The 25,510-nt window shown below is 46.3% G+C and overlaps 1 protein-coding gene across 23 annotated transcripts in view; it reads right to left on the bottom strand.

Annotated features, from left to right (window-relative positions):
- The window catches only part of LOC139581378 (protocadherin alpha-C2-like), a 208,163-nt gene that overhangs the window by 22,073 nt on the left and 160,580 nt on the right, over positions 1-25,510 (bottom strand). For 22 of the 23 annotated variants that reach the window (XM_071411058.1, XM_071411070.1, XM_071411056.1 and 19 more), the window contains 2 exons: positions 14,905-14,963; positions 5,195-5,283 (listed from right to left, as the gene is read on the bottom strand). In XM_071411058.1, coding sequence (XP_071267159.1) covers positions 5,195-5,283; positions 14,905-14,963 — 148 coding nt within the window. Of the gene's footprint in view, positions 1-5,194; positions 5,284-14,904; positions 14,964-22,269; positions 25,392-25,510 lie in introns of those variants that run through there. The other variant, XM_071411048.1, reaches the window with a different exon arrangement.

Here is a 25,510-nt window from a genome sequence, read left to right as displayed (position 1 = left end):
CCAAATCATGAGAAAATAAAAACATAATTACTTGACACATTGGAAAGAATTTACAAAAAAAACGAGCAAACTAGAATGCTATTTGCCCCTAAACAGGGAGTACACAGTAGCAGAATACCTGACTATGTACAGTGAGTCAGTGAGCATAGCCTTGCTATTGAGAAAGGCCGCCGAATGCAGACCTGGCTCTCAAGAGAAGAGAGGCTATGTGCACACTACCTACAAAATGAGGTGGAAACTGAGCTGCACTTCCTAACCTCCTGCCCAATGTATGACCATATTAGAGACACATATTTCCCTCAGATTACACAGACCCACAAATAATTTGAAAACAAACCCGATGTTGATAAACTCCCACTATTTCACACTATTTTGCACATCTTTACAACACTGTATATATACATAATATGACATTTGAAATGTCTTTATTCTTTTGGAACTTTTGTGAGTGTAATGTTTACTATTCATTTTAGATTTTTGACTTCACTTTGTTGATGATCTATTTCACTTACTTTGGCAATGTAAACATATGTTTCCCATGCCAATAAAGACCCTAAATTGAAATTGAGAGAGCAAGAGAGAGACAGAGAGACAGAGAGACAGAGAGAGAGACAGAGAGACAGAGAGAGAGAGAGAGAGAGAGTGTGTGTTTAATATGTCTCTGTGATTATGTCTCTGTGATTATGTCTCTGTGATTATGTCTCTGTGATTATGTCTATGAGGCTCAGAATCTCTTAGCCTCTGTAAATGTTATCTATCCTATTGACTCTGGACATCTCTCTCTATCTCTCTCCCTCTCTCTCTCTCTCTCTCTCTCTCTCTCTCTCTCTCTCTCTCTCTCTCTCTCTCTCTCTCTCTCTCTCTCTCACTCTTTCTCGCTCTCTCTCTCTCTCTCTCTCTCTCTCTCTCTCTCTCTCTCTCTCTCTCTCTCTCTCTCTCTCTCTCTTTCTCTCTCTCTCTCTCCCTCTCTCTCCCTCTCTCTCCCTCTCTCTCTCTCTCTCTCTCCCTCTCTCTTTCACTCTCCCTCCCTCCCTCCCTTCCTCTCTCACTCTTTAACGCTCTTTCTCTCTCTCTCTCTCTCTCTACCTCTCTCTCTCTCTACCTCCCTCTCTCTACCTCTCCCTCTCTCTCTCTCTCTCTCTCTCTTTCTCTCTCTCTCTCTCCCTCTCTCTCCCTCTCTCTCCCTCTCTCTCTCTCTCTCTCTCCCTCTCTCTTTCACTCTCCCTCCCTCCCTCCCTTCCTCTCTCACTCTTTAACGCTCTTTCTCTCTCTCTCTCTCTCTCTACCTCTCTCTCTCTCTCTCTCTCTCTCTCTCTCTCTCTCTCTCTCTCTCTCTCTCAATTCAATTCAATTCAATTCAAGGGGCTTTATTGGCATGGGAAACGTGTTAACATTGCCAAAGCAAGTGAGGTAGATATTATACAAAAGTGAAATAAACAATACAAATTAACAGTAAACATTACACATACAGAAGTTTCAAAACAATAAAGACATTACAAATGTTATATTATATATATACAGTGTTGTAACAATGTACAAATGGTTAAAGCACACAAGTTAAAATAAATAAGCATAAATATGGGTTGTATTTACAATGGTGTTTGTTCTTCACTGGTTGCCCTTTTCTTGTGGCAACAGGTCACAAATCTTGCTGCTGTGATGTCTCTGTGATTATGTCTATGAGGCTCAGAATCTCTTAGCCTCTGTAAATGTTATCTATCCTATTGACTCTGGACATCTCTCTCTATCTCTCTATCTCTCTATCTCTCTATCTCTCTGTCTCTCTATCTCTCTATCTCTCTGTCTCTCTGTCTCTCTATCTCTCTATCTCTCTGTCTCTCTGTCTCTCTATCTCTCTGTCTCTATCTCTCTGTCTCTCTATCTCTCTGTCTCTCTATCTCTCTGTCTCTCTGTCTCTCTGTCTCTCTATCTCTCTGTCTCTCTATCTCTCTATCTCTCTGTCTCTCTATCTCTCTGTCTCTCTGTCTCTCTCTATCTCTCTCTCTCTATCTCTCTGTCTCTCTGTCTCTCTGTCTCTCTGTCTCTCTATCTCTCTATCTCTCTGTCTCTCTGTCTCCCTGTCTCTCTAAATTGCTTTATTGGTATGACGTACCTATTACCAAAGCATACTTTAAGTGATTAATTTACAATATTAACGTCATTAAAATAATAATAATCAATATTGTCAACAAGACGACAGTGACAACAACAATCAAGGGTCAAAATAACCATACATTTAACAATGGCATAGAGGACATGTGCAGGTTGGTTGGTCTGTCAGACACTGTCCCTCATCTTAAGGCAGGCAGCAATGTAGTGCTCTGCCAACCCACAGCTCTCTGCGTCCTCCCCCAACAGGACTGGTCACCTATTCTCATCAGAGAGGTCTTTGAAACCTTGAATAAGGGTTTCAAATTTGGGGAAATGACACTCTCTAATTGTTTTATATTTTTTCAGGAAATGCAATTCTGTCTCGGGTAATTTGGTTTATTCTGATTGATTGGATGTTCTGGTCCTGAGGATTCAGTGTGTTAGTAGAACAGGTTTGTGAACTCAGCTCCAGGACCAGCTGGATGAGGGGACTCTTTTCTTTGCTCAGCTCTTGGCATTGCAGGTCTTGGTAGTGATATGAGAGGGGGTCACTGTATTTTAGATGTTTCCAAAACTTAATAGCAAGTTTTGGAGCTTTTATTAGTAGTGGATAATGGCCTAAATCTACCCTGCATGCATTGTTTGTAGTTTACCTCTGGACATGTAGGATAATATACAGCCGGTATAATGCATTTTGCATCATATGATGCAAAATGCATCAGGCTGTATTTCTGTATTTTGAAAGTTGTATATCTTGAAAACCTAATTGCTGACATGCAAAACATTTTGGAACCATATCAACAATAAACGAATGAAACAAATACAAAAAGATAGTTTTTGGGTAGAATTTTCTTTTAAGAGTAAGGTAAACAATATAGATAACAGCAAACATTTATTCTCTTTCATTTTCCTTCTTCCTATTCATTGAACAAGTAAACTTTAGTACAGTAGCTGTGTGTGTTTGATTAGTGCTGATGTATTGGATGAGCTGTTTAATCTCACTCAATCCTACAGAGTTCTCCTGTCCTCTGAAGACCTCCGCGTGGCTGCGCTGGTCCTGCTGTTGGGCCCTGTGGAAGTCTGGGCCGGAGGGCTGCCTGTTTGGTCTGGTAGAGTTGGTGGTCTGGTGGTGGGTAGGGCCTGTGGGGTGCGTTGGGTCTGGTGTGGCATTGAGGGAGCCTGGGGCTCCTTGGTGGTCTGGTAGAGTTGGTGGTCTGGTAGGGGTATCTGGGTGGTCCTCTGTCCAGTGCGGCATGGGCTGTTTGTCTACCATGTGTCACATCCTTTAGGATCTTGGCAAACATCCCCACTTTCTGCATCCTCTAGTGGGAGTGGTTGTGCAGGTGCTCTGGGTGATTGTTGGGTTGTGAGCAACGTGTACATTCAGGAGCAGGGTAAGCTGTCAACATGATGTCAGTATTGACTTTCTGGATGGTACGGATGAAAGTCTCTGCAGGGCAGCAGAGGGGACATGGTGATGCGGGAGTTGGGGAAGGACTCAAGCCCACTCTGCTGACCAGGCTGCCTACTCTCTCCTGCTCCTCTCTGTTGACCAGGCTGCCTACTCTCTCCTGCTCCTCTCTACTGACCAGGCTGCCTACTCTCTACTGCTCCTCTCTGCTGACCAGGCTGCCTACTCTCTCCTGCTCCTCTCTGCTGACCAGGCTGCCTACTCTCTCCTGCTCCTCTCTGCTGACCAGGCTGCCTACTCTCTCCTGCTCCTCTCTGTTGACCAGGCTGCCTACTCTCTCCTGCTCCTCTCTACTGACCAGGCTACCTACTCTCTCCTGCTCCTCTCTGCTGACCAGGCTGCCTACTCTCTCCTGCTCCACTCTGCTGACCAGGCTGCCTACTCTCTCCTGCTCCACTCTGCTGACCAGGCTGCCTACTCTCTCCTGCTCCTCTCTGTTGACCAGGCTGCCTACTCTCTCCTGCTCCTCTCTACTGACCAGGCTACCTACTCTCTCCTGCTCCTCTCTGCTGACCAGGCTGCCTACTCTCTCCTGCTCCACTCTGCTGACCAGGCTGCCTACTCTCTCCTGCTCCTCTCTGTTGACCAGGCTGCCTACTCTCTCCTGCTCCTCTCTACTGACCAGGCTACCTACTCTCTTGGGGGGAGGGAGGGCTCTCTAGGAGTCTCTACAGTCTGTTCCCTTCACCTTCTTGTTGACAGACTCCTTTTCCATCTCCTCCTTCACCTGCACTTGCTCTCTCCTCATGGTGTCCTTTACCTCGTCAAGTGCTGTGGTAAGGCTCTCTCTCAGCTCCTGGACAAGTTTTTTAGCTGGGTCCTGCACTGGTAGATCTGGTCCTGTAGAAGCTCTGTGTCTGGGTTGGAGGTGGTGTAGCTGGGGGACTGCTCCTTTAGCTCAGTAACCCATACCTCTAACAGAGCCAGCCTGTCTCTCAGCAGGCTGATGGTCGTGTGGTCTTGGCTCTGGTGATCGTAGACGGAGAGGGGCTAGGATAGACCTGTTGGTGGATCTGTGTTTGGGCTCCTGCTGTTGGAGTGCCTGAGGTGAGGGGAGAGGTAGGGGCACTGTCCTTGTCCTTTTCCCCCGCTATCTTCGTTGGGGTGGGGAAGTCCTGCACAAAAGAGCTGAGTGCAGCCTCACTGCCCTGGACCACGACACTGCCATTCTGATACATGTTTACCGTCTGAAACCTGTTTTCCTGGTCCTTCTCGCTGTCCTAAAAAATGTGTATTGTCCTTCCCTTGTAGATTCCTTTCTTTGTTGTTTTGCTGAAATGCCTGGTTACAGCTGTATGCCAGGCAGTAGTGTGTTCTGTGTAAACTAACAGGTTTGTCTCCCTCCCTCCCTCCCACAGAACATGTGTAATTTACTCTCTGAGTGGATAAGGGGCAGTGAGCAGAAGAGTCAGGGTGATTGAGTACCTGATCTCTACCTCAGTTAAGTTATAGTTGGTCTGGGTTAAACTGTGTCAGTCAAAGTCATTAAAGGTTTGCTTTGGTCAGTCTGGATTGTTCTGGGTTGGTTAGGATTCGTTAGTCGGGGTGGTCTTAGTCTGGTTTCTTCTGCTTTGGTCTGGGTTGGTCAAGATCAGAGCAGTTCAGTGTGTGGGGTCGGGGCCCGGCTCTTACCTCCGGTAGCGCTAGACACGGTCGGCCAGTTCTGAACCAGAACCCCCTGGGCTCCCTGCATCACCGACGACTCCTCCATGTGCACCGAGCTGGAACACAACACACACACACTGAGGTTACATACTGAGCTGGAACACAACACACACACTGAGGTTACACACTGGATAAATATAACACACACACTGAGGTTACACACTGAGCTGGAACACAACACACACACTGAGGTTACACACTGGATAAATATAACACACACACTGAGGTTACACACTGAGCTGGAACACAACACACACACTGAGGTTACACACTGGATAAATATAACACACACACTGAGGTTACACACTGAGTTGGAACACAACACACACACTGAGGTTACACACTGAGGTTACACACTGGAGAGAAATATAACACACACACACTGAGGTTACACACTGAGCTGGAACACAACACACACACTGAGGTTACACACTGGAGAGAAATATAACACACACACACTGAGGTTACACACTGAGCTGGAACACAACACACACACTGAGGTTACACACTGAGCTGGAACAACACACACACTGAGGTTACACACTGAGCTGGAACACAACACACACACTGAGGTTACACACTGAGCTGGAACAACACACACACACTGAGGTTACATACTGGATAAATGTAACAAACACACTGAGGTTACATACTGGATAAATATAACACACACACTGAGGTTACACACTGAGCTGGAACAACACACACACACTGAGGTTACATACTGGATAAATATAACACACACACTGAGGTTACATACTGGATAAATATAACACACACACTGAGGTTACATACTGGATAAATATAACACACACACTGAGGTTACAGCACTGAGCTGGAACAACACACACACACACACTGAGGTTAAACACTGGATAAATATAACACACACACTGAGGTTACATACTGGATAAATATAACACACACACTGAGGTTACAGCACTGAGCTGGAACAACACACACACACACACTGAGGTTAAACACTGGATAAATATAACACACACACTGAGGTTACAGCACTGAGCTGGAACAACACACACACACACACTGAGGTTACACACTGGATAAATATAACACACACACTGAGGTTACACACTGAGCTGGAACAACACACACACCCTCTGAGGTTACATACTGAGCTGGAACAACACAACACACACTGAGGTTACACACTGAGCTGGAACAACACACACACCCTCTGAGGTTACATACTGAGCTGGAACAACACAAACACACACACTGAGGTTACACACTGGAACAACACAAACACACACACTGAGGTTACACACTGGAGAGAAATATAACACACACACTGAGGTTACACACTGGAGAGAAATATAACACACACACTGAGGTTACACACTGGAGAGAAATAGAACACACACACCCTCTGAGGTTACAGCACTGAGCTGGAACAACACACACACACTGAGGTTACACACTGGAGAGAAATATAACACACACACTCAGAGGTTACACACTGGATAAATATAACACACACACTGAGGTTACACACTGGAGAGAAATATAACACACACACTGAGGTTACACACTGGAGAGAAATATAACACACACTCAGAGGTTACACACTGGAGAGAAATATAACACACACTCAGAGGTTACATACTGGAGAGAAATATAACACACACTCAGAGGTTACACACTGGAGAGAAATATAACACACACTCAGAGGTTACACACTGGAGAGAAATATAACACACACACTGAGGTTACACACTGGAGAGAAATATAACACACACTCAGAGGTTACACACTGGAGAGAAATATAACACACACTCAGAGGTTACACACTGGAGAGAAATATAACACACACTCAGAGGTTACACACTGGAGAGAAATATAACACACACACACTCAGAGGTTACACACTGGAGAGAAATATAACACACACACTGAGGTTATATACTGGAGAGAAATATAACACACACACTCAGAGGTTACACACTGGAGAGAAATATAACACACACTCAGAGGTTACACACTGGAGAGAAATATAACACACACACACTCAGAGGTTACACACTGGAGAGAAATATAACACACACTCAGAGGTTACACACTGGAGAGAAATATAACACACACTCAGAGGTTACACACTGGAGAGAAATATAACACACACTCAGAGGTTACACACTGGAGAGAAATATAACACACACACACTCAGAGGTTACACACTGGAGAGAAATATAACACACACACTGAGGTTACATACTGGAGAGAAATATAACACACACACTCAGAGGTTACACACTGGAGAGAAATATAACACACACTCAGAGGTTACACACTGGAGAGAAATATAACACACACACTGAGGTTACATACTGGAGAGAAATATAACACACACACTGAGGTTACATACTGGAGAGAAATATAACACACACACTCAGAGGTTACACACTGGAGAGAAATATAACACACACACACTCGGAGGTTACACACTTGAGAGAAATATAACACACACAGTCAGAGGTTACACACTGGAGAGAAATATAACACACACAGTCAGAGGTTACACACTGGATAAATATAACACACACACTCAGAGGTTACACACTGGAGAGAAATATAACACACACACACTCGGAGGTTACACACTTGAGAGAAATATAACACACAGTCTGAAGTTACACGCTGGAGAGAAATATAACACACTCTGAGGTTACACACTGGAAAAATATAACACACAGTCTGAGGTTACACGCTGGATAAATATAACACACACAGTCTGAGGTTACACACTGGAGAGAAATATAACACACAGTCTGAGGTTACACACTGGAGAGAAATATAACACACTCTGAGGTTACACACTGGAAAAATATAACACACAGTCTGAGGTTACACGCTGGATAAATATAACACACACAGTCTGAGGTTACACACTGGAGAGAAATATAACACACTCTGAGGTTACACACTGGAGAGAAATATAACACACAGTCTGAGGTTACACACTGGAGAAATATAACACACAGTCTGAGGTTACACACTGGAGAGAAATATAACACACTCTGAGGTTACACACTGGAGAGAAATATAACACACAGTCTGAGGTTACACACTGGAGAAATATAACACACTCTGAGGTTACACACTGGAGAGAAATATAACACACAGTCTGAGGTTACACACTGGAGAGAAATATAACACACTCTGAGGTTACACACTGGAGAGAAATATAACACACAGTCTGAGGTTACACACTGGAGAAATATAACACACAGTCTGAGGTTACACACTGGAGAGAAATATAACACACTCTGAGGTTACACACTGGAGAAATATAACACACACACAGTCTGATGGTATACTATGAGAATGTTTCTCTAGTTCATACACACAAACACACCCACATTTTCTGGGTGAGCGTAATATTATAGTGGCAGCAGCTATAAGCTTCTGTGGACCCAATCCTCTCTCACTCTGCATTTTACCCATAATAATATAATTTAACCATGGCAGGGAACTACAGGATGTGTGTGTGTGTGTGTGTATGTGTGTGTGTGTGTGTGTGTGTGTGTGTGTGTGTGTGTGTGTGTGTGTGTGTGTGTGTGTGTGTGTGTGTGTGTGTGTGTGTGTGTGTGTGTGTGTGTATACAGTCGGTAGTGGGGGTCAGCCAATTCCATCTGAGGAACTCAAGCAGGACCCTGGATTAGGATAAATCACGCCCACCCCAGGGATTTCAGCACACCCTCCCACTAAAATTTACTGAGCTTTGCAGTGTGATAAAAAAAAGCGACAGTGTGCCGCCACAACACAGCAAATACAGAACCTTAAACACACAGACTCCCACTATATTAACATGTAACGGATCAAATTTCACTAAATCCATTGTCCTCTATTCAAACTTCAAAACATAATTACGGAGTTTAATTATGCAAAGGTTCAGGAACATTTCATGTCGCTTTTGAAACAATCTGCATATTCCAGTATCATTTATCCAACAGGGGTGGCACCTTCTGGAACAGTGAGCTGCAGAGCAGGGTTTAACCTGAGGATTAAAGACTCTCTCTATCTTTCTCTTTATTGTGTTAGCAGATAGAGGATGGAACCAGGTATCAGAGCATCTCCTGATTAAGATAGAAACCCCTGCATGTGGTTTTAAGGCAGTGCTCTCCCTCTCTCAATCCCCCCTGCGCTTCCATTTTTTCATCCCCCTCTCCTCTCCATTTGTCCCTGCTTGGAGAACTGGGTCTCATTTAGTCTCACTAAGGTCAGGTGAGAAGAAACCATTAGCCACTTCAGCAGGAATCGCTCTGCCTTTCTCTTTCACTGTCTCTGTTGCTGTATTTTTCACTCACACAGACACACACGCCAATATGTTATTGACTACGAAAATTCTCTACGTTTTCCCCCACCTCTATACTGAAAAACGTCAATGTTCAGCTGCAAGGACATGTTCTCCATGAGGTAAATGAAAGTATTGTATGATATAATAGTTGAACATATACAGTAAGAGAGACAAGAGGAAGGGGAACATTGTGGGAGGAGGTAGCAGGACAGCCACCATTTTAGTTGCACTTCTTCTCAATGCTCTACACACGTCTGGTTGTCTGCGCGTACACGTGTGCGCGTGTGTCCGTGCGCGCATTTACACGTCCAAGGTCAGGCAGTCACAGCTCGGTTCCCATCCTCTCCTCGCTCTCTTCCTATCTGATTCCCTCTCTCTCCCTCCCCCCTTTCTCTCTTTATTCATTTGTCCCTTCCCCCTCTCCCTCTCTTTCTTGCTATGCAATTTTTCACTCTAGCTATATTGAAAAGTGTGTGTGGTGTGTGTATGTGTGTGTGTGTAAATGTCCTCCTGTCTTTGTGTAGCGGTGTAAGGAGATGAATAGAGATTTGGTAGGGTAGCCATTTTGTGTAGACTGCTGTGTAGAGCTGGAGTCAATTATTAATGGGGAACACGGGACCGAAAAACATGTTCCCTCAGCTAATGGCTGTATCTGTTTCTCCCTCTCATTGTTTCACTTTCTCCTTGTGTCCCTCTAAATGTCTTTTGTCTTTCTGAAAGGCAGTCTGTCTGTCTCTGTCTGTCTCTTTGCCTGTCGTACTTACAGCCATGAACCCATACAGACACACTGCCCTCTAGGTAAGCATGGTTCATAATTACAGCAGGTCAAAATCATTACAGAAGTTGATATTGTGTTTGGGGTATACATTCAAAATCTCTCAAAATGTTTCAAGCAAACTGTAATCTCATTAGATTAGAGTATAAAGAGATAAACCAACATTCAGATTGGGGGAGGGAGGGAGGGAGGGAGGGAGGGAGGGAGGGAGGGAGGGAGGGAGGGAGGGAGGGAGGGAGGGAAATAGAGAGGAGGGATGAATGGATTAGAAGGATTTGCTCTAGCCAATTAACTCACAGTAAACCCTGCTGTAATTATGAGGGAATCGGTGTAACACTAATGACACGAGGATGTTACACTCGTATTAATCTGACACACAAACACATTAATGTACTCGTAGAATGAGACTTATACTGTAGACAGACACATAAAACATTAAAGACACATTAATGTACTTGTAGAATGAGACTTATACTGTAGACAGACACATAAAACATTAAAACATTAAAGAGCCTAGTGCTGAGCCTAGTGCTGACCCTAGTGCTGACCATAGTGCTGAGCCTAGTGCTGAGCATAGTGCTGACCCTAGTGCTGAGCATAGTGCTGAGCTTAGTGCTGAGCCTAGTGCTGAGCCTACTGCTGACCCTAGTGCTGAGCATAGTGCTGACCCTAGTGCTGACCCTAGTGCTGAGCATAGTGCTGACCCTAGTGCTGACCATAGTGCTGAGCATAGTGCTGAGCATAGTGCTGACCCTAGTGCTGACCCTAGTGCTGACCCTAGTGCTGACCATAGTGCTGACCATAGTGCTGAGCATAGTGCTGAGCATAGTGCTGAGCTTAGTGCTGACCCTAGTGCTGACCCTAGTGCTGACCATAGTGCTGACCATAGTGCTGAGCATAGTGCTGACCCTAGTGCTGACCCTAGTGCTGAGCATAGTGCTGACCCTAGTGCTGACCATAGTGCTGAGCATAGTGCTGAGCTTAGTGCTGACCCTAGTGCTGACCCTAGTGCTGAGCATAGTGCTGACCCTAGTGCTGAGCCTAGTGCTGAGCCTAGTGCTGAGCATAGTGCTGAGCTTAGTGCTGACCCTAGTGCTGACCCTAGTGCTGACCATAGTGCTGACCATAGTGCTGAGCATAGTGCTGACCCTAGTGCTGACCCTAGTGCTGAGCATAGTGCTGACCCTAGTGCTGACCATAGTGCTGACCCTAGTGCTGAGCCTAGTGCTGAGCTTAGTGCTGACCCTAGTGCTGACCCTAGTGCTGAGCATAGTGCTGACCCTAGTGCTGAGCCTAGTGCTGAGCATAGTGCTGACCCTAGTGCTGACCCTAGTGCTGAGCATAGTGCTGAGCCTAGTGCTGACCATAGTGCTGAGCATAGTGCTGAGCTTAGTGCTGACCATAGTGCTGCCCCTAGTGCTGAGCCTAGTGCTGACCCTAGTGCTGACCCTAGTGCTGAGCATAGTGCTGAGCTTAGTGCTGACCATAGTGCTGAGCATAGTGCTGAGCCTAGTGCTGAGCCTGGTGCTGAGCCTAGTGCTGAGCATAGTGCTGACCATAGTGCTGAGCATAGTGCTGAGCCTAGTGCTGAGCATAGTGCTGACCATAGTGCTGAGCATAGTGCTGACCATAGTGCTGAGCATAGTGCTGACCCTAGTGCTGACCCTAGTGCTGAGCCTAGTGCTGACCATAGTGCTGAGCATAGTGCTGAGCCTAATGCTGAGCCTGGTGCTGAGCCTAGTGCTGAGCCTAGTGCTGAGCCTAGTGTTGAGACTAGTGTTGAGACTAGTGCTGAGACTAGTGCTGAGCCTAGTGCTGAGCCTAGTGCTGGCCCCAGTGTTGAGACTAGTGTTGAGACTAGTGCTGAGCCTAGTGCTGAGCCTAGTGTTGAGACTAGTGTTGAGCCTAGTGCTGAGCCTAGTGCTGAGCCTAGTGCTGACCCTAGTGTTGAAACTAGTGTTGAGACTAGTGCTGAGACTAGTGCTGAGCCTAGTGCTGAGCCTAGTGCTGACCCTAGTGTTGAAACTAGTGTTGAGACTAGTGCTGAGACTAGTGCTGAGCCTAGTGCTGAGCCTAGTGCTGACCCCAGTGTTGAGACTAGTGCTGAGCCTAGTGCTGACCACAGTGCTGAGCCTAGTGCTGAGCCCAGTGTTGAGACTAGTGTTGAGACTAGTGCTGAGACTAGTGCTGAGCCTAGTACTGAGCCTAGTGCTGACCATAGTGCTGAGCACAGACAAAATCACTATTTTAGTAGTTATTTTAAGAAGATAAGGCACACTTTCAAGACTGCTACAACTATCAATTGGGTAGAGCTACCTCACGCACTGTCTTAATCAGTGCGTAGTAGTCATGTAGTAGTAGTCTATGTGTTGTGTACATCCCTCTCTCATGCAGTCTATGTGTTGTGTACATCCCTCTCTCATGCGGTCTATGTGTTGTGTACATTCCTCTCTCATGCAGTCTATGTGTTGTGTACATCCCTCTCTCATGCGGTCTATGTGTTGTGTACATCCCTCTCTCATGCAGTCTATGTGTTGTGTACATCCCTCTCTCATGCGGTCTATGTGTTGTGTACATTCCTCTCTCATGCAGTCTATGTGTTGTGTACATTCCTCTCTCATGCAGTCTATGTGTTGTGTACATTCCTCTCTCATGCGGTCTATGTGTTGTGTACATTCCTCTCTCATGCGGTCTATGTGTTGTGTACATTCCTCTCTCATGCAGTCTATGTGTTGTGTACATTCCTCTCTCATGCGGTCTATGTGTTGTGTGCATTCCTCTCTCATGCAGTCTATGTGTTGTGTACATCCCTCTCTCATGCGGTCTATGTGTTGTGTACATTCCTCTCTCATGCAGTCAATGTGTTGTGTACATTCCTCTCTCATGCGGTCTATGTGTTGTGTACATTCCTCTCTCATGGGGTCTATGTGTTGTGTACATTCCTCTCTCATGCGGTCTATGTGTTGTGTACATCCCTCTCTCATGCGGTCTATGTGTTGTGTGCATTCCTCTCTCATGCGGTCTATGTGTTGTGTACATTCCTCTCTCATGCGGTCTATGTGTTGTGTACATTCCTCTCTCATGCGGTCTATGTGTTGTGTACATTCCTCTCTCATGCGGTCTATGTGTTGTGTACATTCCTCTCTCATGCGGTCTATGTGTTGTGTACATTCCTCTCTCATGCGGTCTATGTGTTGTGTACATACCTCTCTCATGCGGTCTATGTGTTGTGTACATTCCTCTCTCATGCTGTCTATGTGTTGTGTACATTCCTCTCTCATGCGGTCTATGTGTTGTGTACATTCCTCTCTCATGCGGTCTATGTGTTGTGTACATTCCTCTCTCATGCGGTCTATGTGTTGTGTACATTCCTCTCTCATGCGGCCTATGTGTTGTGTACATTCCTCTCTCATGCGGTCTATGTGCATCGCCGAGAAGAATAGGTGCAATGGTTTCTGGTCATTGAAGTTATTTACCACGTTTTCTCCACTGAACCAGGTAGAATATTTCCCTATTGAAAACTCACTACAACGCCCCGCAGTTCGGTCTTGATTTGATGTCTCTCATGCTTGATAGGATTTCTCTCTCGAGAAACAGTGTGTTGAGCTCACAAAAAAAATTGAACTAAATGGGAATTCAAGTAATTGAACCGACGTTGGTTAATTAGGTCTTTAATAATCGAGGGGGAAATAAACTTTGGTTAATCGCTCAGCACTAGTTGACCCTGATAAAGCAGCATGTCTCTGAGCAAACATTAGGACGGACGGACAGACAGACGTTGTTTACAGGGAGCTGTGAAAGCCCCGTCAGTTCTGTCATCTCTCATGTCCCTCATCACTTTCACAATGCTGTCCGCCACGGCCGGAGGGACAGACTTCTGTGTGTGTGTGTGTGTGTGTGTGTGTGTGTGTGTGTGTGTGTGTGTGTGTGTGTGTGTGTGTGTGTGTGTGTGTGTGTGTGTGTGTGTGTGTGTGTGTGTGTGTGTGTACTATGAGATGGCCCGGGCGCAGTGCAGAGGGCGATGTGGTTCGCCTGGCTCGTTATGGCTGGCTCTGCTCGTTAACTTGGTCCCTCCCTCTCATTAGCATGCTACTCGTTTGAGTCAGGCTCAGACCATACCCACAGCAGCTAGTGGCCCAATGGCTCATGGGTAATGTGATCCCTGAATTGTGCATTCCCAGTGTCCCGACGGGCCATACTTCCACCTGACTGCCTTCCCTTTCATCCCTCTCTCCATCCCTCCTTCAGTCCCCTCAGTCTTTCACTGACCCCTTGTTCACCCCTCGCTCTCTGTCTGTCTACTACTGTCCAATGGCCAAGCTGATAGAAGACTGTCAAACGGATGCTTATAAATAGGATAATATCTGGTTTAATTGTAATGTATTGACAGAAGGAAATGACTCTGTAGTTCAATGGGGTTTGTTAAACAAGCAGCATCATGAGAGGTTCCTTTGGTAGAGGGCAATGGGTAGAGTAGTTTAGGATTTAAGAGGGATTAGAGGAATGGAATACTGGTGAAATGTGAATGATCATTGTTATGGACAGCGGACACTTATTGAGGAATGCTAAAAGGATATATGTGCTTACCTCTGCATCCCAGTCCTAAGTGAGGCAGAGTAACGCCAGTCTGAATTCGGCACCTTGGGCTGCAAGAGAGAGAGTGAGAGAAAGGGATTGAGTCTTAAGTACTGCAAGAGATCACACAGGCAAAACCCAATATCTTCTCATTAATGAATCATGGCGTGAACCACAAGTATGTGCGCACACACACACATACACACACATCATAACAGTGACAGCTTGCCTCTGCCTGTGGAGAGAAATTAATTCTGAGTTGCGCTGGAGCTCCCTGCTCCTCCCCTCCTCCTCCCTCCCTGTCCTCTGTGAGAGTGATGACTTCAAGAGATAAGCCTGTTCACAGACTGCCCACACCAGACCGGTCCAGTGACCCTGCCTCTCTGCCACAGGCCCTCAGGCCACCCTCACCCTGGGTCAAACCACTCAGCTTCCGGTGGTACGCTCCGTTACCATGGAGACGCAGTGGAATTCTCACATGGCAGTTTGTGTTGATGGACTCCATCAGGGCTGCAGCTCTATCTCTCTCACTCTCTCTCTCGGTCTTTCACACTTTCACTCTGAATCTCCTTCTTACCAATTTACTATTTTCTTTCTGACTTCTCTTGTACTAGGCTTGGTTCAGATCTCTCTCCTTCTCTCCTTCTCTCTCTTTCTCTCTCCTTCTCTCTCCTTCTCTCCCCTTACTTTCTTTCTTCTCTCTCCTTCTCTCTCTTTCTCTCTCCTTCTCTCCCCTCACTTTCTTTCTTCTCTCTCTTTCTCTCTCCTTCTCTCTCCTTCTCTCCCCTTACTTTCTTTCTTCTCTCTCCTTCTCTCTCTTTCTCTCTCCTTCTCTCCCCTTACTTTCTTTCTTCTCTCTCCTTCTCTCTCCTTCTCTCCCCTTCTCTCCCCTCACTTTCTTTCTTCTCTCTCCTTCTCTTGTCTGTCTCCTTCTCTCTCCTCCTTTAATCTCTCTCTTTCTCTTTCCTCTCATCTCCTCCTCTCTCCTCCTCTAACCTGCTCCCTTCTCTCTCCTGCTCCCTACTCTCTCCTCTCTCTCATCTATCTCTCTCTCGCTCTCTCTTTCTTTTCCTTCCCTCCTCTGATCTAAACCTTGAGTGTCACTGTCACAGAATCAGCCTGAGCTGGTCCCACAGACCTCATCATGGTAACCACATGGATCCCCCTACCCCACCCCCCTCGTCTCTCTCCATTCAAGGTCACAGGTGGAGACCTAGAGGCGAGGGGGAGGTGATGGGGAGGTGAGGGGAAGGGTAGGGAGAAGCGATATCAGTTTAACGCCCTCAGGTCTGCACCTGGACAGAGAATATGTGACATCACCATCACAACAGAGCCGTGAGAGAGGCACATGAAAGGGTCATAACCTCTGTCTGCAGGAAAATCACATTATAGTGTAGTGACATCATCAGGTGAACTATGAATACCAGCCAACACCTGGGGAACTAGCCACCAAACCACCATTTTACCCTAAAAGGTCAATGAAAAAAATGTAAGCGTCATAAAGTAATAATTTGAATGGACACCTTTCCAGAGTCTCCATGTACTACAAATGTGTGGCTAAAGGATGGAATTTCTCCTCCATCTGGCAGATGACCCATTTCCCATTCCAAACCTTCACCATTACAGATTCAAAACATCTCTGTTTGGGAGTCTATTAGATGATTGGTGTGACGTGGTTGTTGAGCGGCTTCACTGCAAGTATATTATATGTTTTAAATATTCAATCAAAAAACATCTCTGTTCCAGGACCAGTAGTAGGAACAACCTCTAACTTCTCCACAGTGTTGACCCATTTCCTGTGCTGTCCACAAGACAGATGTTAACTTCCTGGCGATGGAAAATCGACCATAGTCTCTCCACACAACACATTCATGACGCCAAAATCTAATATGTGGGCCTAATGAGAAGGTCTTGGTATCCCTCCAGGAGTCATTCAGACAGCCCATCACATCATCCACATCCACAGGGAAACAAACAACTACACACAGACAGCTACACACACAGACAGCTACACACAGACAGCTACACACACAGACAGCTACACACAGACAGCTACACACAGACAGCTACACACACAGACAGCTACACACACAGACAGCTACACACAGACAGCTACACACAGACAGCTACACACACAGACAGCTACACACACAGACAGGTACACACAGAGACAGCTACACACACAAACAGATACACACACAGAGAAAGCTACACACACAGACAGCTACACACACAGAGAAAGCTACACACACAGACAGCTACACACACAGAGAAAGCTACACACACGAACACACTCCTCTACACAGGAACAGGAACACATTTTTTAGCCCAAAAATTCTGAGAAACCATATTTGTATTCATGTTGCGTCAAATCCACAAAGAAGTACATGTTATGGAGGAGTGATAAACTCTATACTGGTCTTGCAAATCCAAGGATAAAATACTTTGTTAGCACAATGAGAATGGCGATAGACATCACACCTACAATATTCAAAGGCATATTTCAACACTCCAACCACCTGTGATACTTACAGTGAGAGACTGACTTCACAGTCCACACTAACGCTCACAAATAAGAGTGTTAAAGAGAGGGGAGATGGTTAAGGAATACAAACGCCATCATTAAGCATTTACCCTGTTGTACCAGAATGGCCGATGGGGGAGTGGTCTGGCCGTCCTTATGGTGTCTGTATGTGTAAATGAGAACAGACACACACTAACACTGCAGGTTAGAGACGAGCATCTGGACCCTAAACACATCCACAGTCTGATGCACTCCCACAGGAGGACACACGCACACACACACATGGGCTTGGAGTATATCAGCACCGTATCTGAGAGAGAGCAAGATAAATAGAATGAGATAGAGAGAGAGACAGGGACAGAGAAAGAGAGAGAGAGAGAGAGAGACAGAGAGAGACAGAGACAGAGACAGAGAGAGACAGAGACAGAGACAGAGAGAGAGAGAAACAGAGAGAAAGAGAGAAAGAGAGAGAGAGAGAGAGAGAGAGAGAGAGAGAGAGAGAGAGAGAGAGAGAGAGAGAGAGAGAGAGAGAGAGAGAGAGAGAGAGAGAGAGAGAGAGAGAGAGAGAGAGAGAGAGAGAGAGAGAGAGAGAGAGATTTATCCCTATGGGTTTTTCGTGTACTCCTTCCCTCCCTGCCTAGCTGTGTGGACACAAATTAGGGCCCTGGGTTTGATTTGGCATCTATCTCCTCGCCCCTGTCTTTTTCTCTCTCCCTCTGTTTCTCCCTCTCTTTCTCGCTCTCCCTCTCTCTCTCTGAGTAGAAACCCCTCGCATGGATACAGTGTGCGCACCTCCGCCATCGAAGCCTCGTCCAATGACCTTGCTTTCCCCGGCCCCGTCCTCACCGAACCGACCAATCCCACGGTGGTATAGAGAAACACGTCGCTGCCGGTTAATTACACGGCAAGAACAAACATGAATGGCATTTAATGAGGAAAAGGCCAGGGGATAGAGGAGCAATTACCTGAACATTGTTGTATGTCTCCCTTTTCATCTCCCTCCTATTTTCCTCTTTAATCACTTTTATTTTCTTTGCTCAGACCACCCATACATATGCAGGGGTTGACAATAACGACCAGGACACCATAGAGCTATTTCTGAATGAAAGCCTTAAATGATGTCTGAATTTAACATTAGCTGTTAAATAAGTTGTAGTAATGGTCATTTTCTCTACTGTGTCTCTATGACAACACTGCAGTCATAACAGTTTCCTAGAAACAGTGAGTCAGTCAACAGTCACCAGTTTCCACGTCACACCTGTCAGTAAGAACGAACCACTCCAATAATGATGTAAAGCCACCAGAAACATACTAATGGTTTTTATCTATTTTTCCCTGCTTCTCACATGATGGCAAACGAATGAGAAAACCCACTGAACTGAAAATGGGTCTTTAATCCAGCTCCGAGTGTCTGCCTCTCATCCCATCTCTAGCCCACCGAACCAACTCAAGGCAATCGTTTGGTGCCCTGAGCGCGACTGACCTGTGGGGGATTTTAATGCAGTAGGACCCATGACTCTTTAAGCTGGACAGAACAACACTAATGCCCAGACTATCTCTCTGCCCAGAGACAACCGCACCAGACAAGTCTGTGCCTATTGGACCACAACTAGTGGGCCAATCCTATTGACTGGCTGAGGTCGTACTAGACCAATCACACTAACCCTTTACACTTTAACCTTCAACATTCCAATCAAGTTCCCAACAGCTATACCACTACCCCTGGACCAACCATGGATCCCATTTCCATATGTATTTTCTACATATGGATCCAGCAGTAGAGTTCACAAAGGAGTGGGGAAGGGAGTAGGAAATGGAGAGAGATGTTTACTCTGAATATCCATGTTGAAAAGTGTTCTGATGACAGCTCTTTAAACGACTGCAGAGATGCGAGGCGCTTAAACCTCTGATACCCTGACTCAACAGAAACAACCACCAGCTCTCTGAAGACACACACACACACACACACACACACACACACACACACACACACACACACACACACACACACACACACACACACACACACACACACACACACACACACACACACACACACACACACAGAGAGCTGAGGGCGTACCCTCCCACACAAACACACTGCTCCCACAAAGAAGCTCTGCGCATGGGTGAACACTCACACCTCAAATCTGAACACATGCATAAAGTGTCTGAAAAACTAGAGAACATATTGTAGGAAACGGCATGTTTGTACATACTGAGCTCGCGATAGAGCACTGCAAATGCAAAACACCTATGCTGCCGCAACACAATGCAGCCTGCGCAGGTAACAGTACCAGACTACTGACAAAAATAAACAAAGGATAGGAAGGAGACCTGGCAGTGGCACTGCGATTTTCAGGTACTTAGTGTACAAGGTCTCTGACATAAGAGTGATATATATACAATATATCTACAGTACAGGTCAGAAGTTTGGACACACCTACTCATTCAAGGGTTTTTCTTTCTTTTTACTATTTTCTACATAGTAGAATAATAGTGAAGACATCAAAACTATGAAATAACACATATGGAATCATGTTGTAACCACAAAACTATAAAACACATCGAAATAAATGATACATACAGTATATTCGATTCTTCAAAGTAGCCACCCTTTGCCAAGACTGTGCAAAACTGTCATCGAGGCATTCTCTCAACCAGCTTCACCTGGAGTGCTTTCCAACAGTCTTGAAGGAGTTCCCACATATGCTGAGCACTTGTTGGCTGCTTTTCCTTCACTCTGCTGTCCAACTCATCCCAAACCATCTCAATTGGGTTGAGGTTGGGTGATTGTGGAGGCCAGGTCATCTGATACAGCATTCCATCACTCTCCTTCTTGGTCTAATAGCCCTTACTAGCCTGAAGGTGTGTTGGGTCACTGTCCTGTTGAATAACAAAAGATAGTCCCACTAAGCGCAAACCAGATGGGATGGTGTATCGCTGCAGAATCCTGTGGTAACCATGCTGGTTAAGTGTGCCTTGAATTCTAAATAAAACACAGACAGCAAAGCACCCCCACACCATTACACCTCCTCCTCCATGCTTCACGGTGGGAACTACACGTGCAGAGATCATCCGTTCACCTACTCTGCGTCTCACAAAGACATGTCGGTTGGAACCAAAAATCTCAAATTTGGACTCATCAGACCAAAGGACAGATTTCCACCAGTCTAATGTCCATTGCTCGTGTTTCTTGGTCCAAGCAAGTCTCTTCTTATTATTTCTGAGGCTGGTAACTCTAATGAACTTATCCTCTGCAGCAGAGGTAACTCTGGGTCTTCCTTTCCTGTGGCGGTCCTCATGAGAGCCAGTTTCATCATAGCGCTTGATGGTTTTTGCGACTGCACTTTCCGCATTGACTGACCTTCATGTCTTAAAGTAATCATGGACTTTTGTTTCTCTTTGCTTATTTGAGCTGTTCTTGCCATAATATGTACTTGGTCTTTTACCAAATAGGGCTATCTTCTGTATACTACCCCTACCTTGTCACAACAAAACTAATTGGCTCAAACGCACTAAGAAGGAAATCAATACCACAAATTAACTTTTTACAAGGCACAACTGTTAATTGAAATGCATTCCAGGTGACTACCTCATGAAGTTGGTTGAGAGAATGCCAAGAGTGTGCAAAGCTGTCATCAAGGCAAAGGGTGGCTAATTTGAAGAATCTCAAATATAAAATATTTTTAGATTTGTTGAAAACTTTTTGGGTTACTATATTATTTAATGTGTTATTTCATAGTTTTAATGTCTTCACTATTATCCTACAATGTCGACTCTACAAGGTGTCTAACGCATTCTACAGGGATGCTGGCCCATGTTGACTCCAATGCTTCCCACAGTTGTGTCAAGTTGGCTGGATGTCCTTTGGGTGGTAGACCATTTTTGATACACACAGGAAACTGCTGCACGTGAAATAAACAGCAGCGTTGCAGTTCTTGACACACTTAAACCGGTGCACCTGGCACCTACTGCCTTACCCTGTTAAAAGGCACTTCAAAATGTGGTCTTGCCCATTCACCCTTAGAATGGCACGCATACACAATCCATATCTCATCTGTCTCAAGGCTTAAAAATCCTTCTTTATTAACCTGTCTCATTAACACTGATTGAAATAGATTTAAGGTAACATCAATAAGGGATCATAGCTTTCACCTGGATTAACCTGGTCATACTATGTCATGGAAAGAGCAGGTGTTCCTTACATTTAGTACACTCAGTGTAAATGATTTATGCAAATTCTAAATCCTTCATATCTGCCAAATACGTTGTTTTTTTTTTATTGGATAAAAAAGAGCCCTGCTTAAAGGTAAAATCCACTCAAAAACGTTTGTTATTTTTTAAAATTAGTCCACTGATGATACAGTCACAACATCTTTTGCATGTCAGCAGTCAAGTTTTTAAGGATTTGGGCATCAAGCAGCAAAGTGTAACTTTACACACCATCACGATGACGCAAAATGCTGATGTGGCCGGTGACACTTTGCTTCTTCAGCGTCCAATATCTTGAAAACTTGACTGCTGACATGCAAAAGATGTTGTGACTGTATCAATAGTGGACTAATGAAGAGGACTTTCCCTTTAATATTGCATAAACCCAACAAAAAAGATGGAAGCCCTCACACATCCCTCACGTTCCTTGGAACTCTAAATGCCAAACACCACTGTTCCACAAAACATTGCCTGTGGAGAAAAACCCAAATACCAAAAAAACAATGCATGAATAGCTTCTCAGTGTATTGTGGAGGGTGTGTTGTTGGGATGGGATGACAGGACACACACAGAGATACACACACACACACACACACACACACACACACACACACACACACACACACACACACACACACCTGTATGGCGGTTGCATCTGGCATGCTGAGCCTGCGTACAAACATCTGGCTCTGTCCACTCTGGCTTGTGACATATCCCCCGGAGCTCCAGGTGCCGCTGTGGGGCCGGCCCGTGTTATAGAACATAAAGGTGTCACTCCCCGACGTGGCTGTCATGCATGTCTTATAGCAGTACGTTTTGGTCATGGAGCCGTTCCCCCGCACCTCGATGTAGTGAGGTTCAACCTTCAGGTCTCTCCGCAGAGCAACATTGTTGTTGGGTTGACCCTGACCTCCTCCACCTCCCCCACCACCGCCACCGCCACCTCGACCCAATGACCCTCCACCCCCACCAGCCAAGGTGCCGCCCTCGGGGACACTCTTTTGGGACACACAGCAGGGCGAGCAGGAGCCGGGCTGGGTGCAGTAGGCGTGGCAGCGGACGATGGCCAGCACCACAATGGTGACCAGGAACACAAAGGTGGTGGCGCTCAGGGCCACGATCAGGTAGAGGGTCACGTTGGAGAACAGCAGCGGGCTGTGAGGCCTGATGATGCGTTTGGGGTCGGGGGTCAACTTGGGTGGCAGCTCCATGACGTGCACATTGATGGTGGCGGTGGAGGAGAGCGGCGGGAGGCCATGGTCACGAACCAGAACGGTCAGCAGGAAAGAGGTGGAGTTGTCCTCGCTGACACGCCGCATGGTGCGTATCTCCCCAGTGTGCTCGTGGACTTTAAACAGGTCAAGCTCGGAGGTGGTCTGCTCCAGGGCGTACACCAGCCAGGCGTTCTGACCTGCGTCTCCGTCCCATGCCACCACCTTGGTCACCAGAGCCCCCGCCTCTGCATTCTTCATCAGCGTCTCGGTGGTCCGCGTTCCATTGGCTGGAGGATGGACTATCCTAGGGGAGTGGTCGTTCTGGTCCATAATGTAAACGTAGACTGTTGCTACGCGGCTGAGGGGAGGCACGCCACCATCCTGGGCTTTCACCTGGAAGTGGAACTCTCTGAGCTTCTCAAAGTCGAAGGCTCGCAGGGCATAGGCCTCTCCCGTGTCGGGTTTGATGCTGACGTAGCTCGCAACAGGGATGCCGTGGTTGTTGTCATTGAGGACGGTGTAGGTGATGCGAGCGTTCTCCCCAGCGTCTGCATCCATTGCCTTTACAACACACATCGACGCGCCAGGTGCATTATTCTCCATCATGTACACCGTGTAGGAAGTCTGTTCGAAGCGGGGAGGGTTGTCATTGACATCGGCCACGTCAACTTTAATGGACATGTGTGAAGACAGGGCCGGGGTTCCCCCATCGATGGCGGTTACTGTGACGTTGTAGGTGGAGATGGTTTCTCGGTCCAGGAACGCAGCAGTGACCAAGGTGTAGTGGTTCCGGAAGGACTTGATCTTAAAGGGAACACCAGGTTGGATCTCCAGGGTCACCTGTTTGTTCTGGGCGGAGTCCCGATCATTAAGACTGATCAGAGCCACCACGGTGTCAGCCCGTGCATCCTCACGGACCGGGCTGGAAAGAGATGACAGCACGATTTCAGGAATGTTGTCGTTCACATCCAAAACCTCCACCACCACTTTACAGTGGACGACCACCGCAGAAGGACCCCTGTCCATAGCTTGTATGTACATCTCATAGGAGTTAGTCTCCTCATAGTCTATGTTGTTCTTCACTCTGATCTCTCCTGTATCTGTGTCCATGGAGAACATTTGTCTCACCCTCTCTGGGGTGTAACTGCTAAAAGAGTAAAACACCTCCCCGTTTGTGCCTTCATCCCGGTCTGTGGCGTTTAACTTTATCACTAGAGCACCCTTGGGCGAGTTCTCCGACAGTTTCACTTTGTACACGGAGTTGTCGAATACAGGCACGTTGTCGTTGGAATCCAGGACACGCACGTTGATTTTGGCTGTACCTGTGCTCGCCGGAGTGCCTCCATCGACAGCAGTCAGTATCAACTGATGAGATGGTGTATGCTCACGGTCAAATGGCTTTTTGAGCACGAGCTGGATGTTCTTGCTATTTGCCGCGGGCTTGTTTGAGTCCAGCGCGAGGTGCTCATTGTTGCTGAGCCGGTAGAGGCGAACTGAGTTGGAGCCTTCATCTGCATCCTGTGCGCCCTCGATGGGGAACCGGGACCCAGTTATGGCGGACTCTGAAATTTCCAGCTGGTACTCGTCCCGGGGGAACTGTGGCGAGTTGTCATTCGCATCCAGAATCTCCACCTCCACATTATGCACCTCGAGCGGGTTCTCAACCCCCACTTCTAGGTTGAGCAAACAGGTGCCACTGAATTCACACAGTGTCTCCCGGTCGATGCGGTCACTCACCGACAGCTTGCCATTTTTATGATTTATGTTGAAATATCTCCGTGCGCTGTCCGAGGTGATTCTGATGCGTCGGGAGGAGAGCTTTTGCAGGTCCAGACCCAAATCGCGAACAATGTCGCCGACCACAGCCCCATTCTCTAGCTCCTCCGGAATGGTGTATCGTATTTGTGCATTTGTAAGGCCACTGAGTACAAAAATTACCAAATAAAAAGTAAAAGGCACATTCTGAGTTATGCTGTAACCGCATCGCACCACCACAGCCATTGCAAGCAGGCAGGATCCGCAGACGGATTAGAGAAAGCTTTCCATGCGTCCCCACACGCAACATTAAAAACGGGGGGAAGAGTCCTTGAGTTACCCCCTACTATGTGCAGGACGACCAAAGCATCCTCTCCGGTACATGTGCTTGTTTTAAATAGCGTTTTTCCGTTACATCCATGTTTTCCTTTGTCCGTTTGGCTACTGCTTTTTTCTCTTCTCTCTCCGCGCGGCTGAAAATTGTTCTCCTCTCACGGGTGCTGACTATCGCTCTCCCTCTCATCTCCTCTCTCTCCTTCCCCCTCCCTCTCTCCCTATCTGTGCAATGGTGTCTGTTGGAAGCGGGGGAGGGGGAGCAGTGCTCTCAAAACGTACTGGCTGCATTTCACCGATTGAAAACAACGTCAAATAAAAAGAAAAAACACATGAATACCTTGAGAATAGCAATAATAGCAATAATTGTATTGCAATTCATCATTATTTTTAACCGTCGGTCGTTTTTCTATTTTTAAGAGAGCGCGCTCGAGCAGGCTGTGTTTTTTTATCAGAGAGGGAGAGAGAGTGAGCGAGCGAGTGCCACCGCCCTTTTCATTGTGTGCGGCAGATACATTGCTGATCTGATTTAACCGTACGCCCAGGCGATTACTTCTCTCTTTTCATTGATCCAAAC

The sequence above is a fragment of the Salvelinus alpinus genome, chromosome 7 (assembly GCF_045679555.1).
Source record: "Salvelinus alpinus chromosome 7, SLU_Salpinus.1, whole genome shotgun sequence".
Classification (NCBI taxonomy): domain Eukaryota; kingdom Metazoa; phylum Chordata; class Actinopteri; order Salmoniformes; family Salmonidae; genus Salvelinus; species Salvelinus alpinus.
This window is presented reverse-complemented; position numbering and strand designations above follow the sequence as displayed.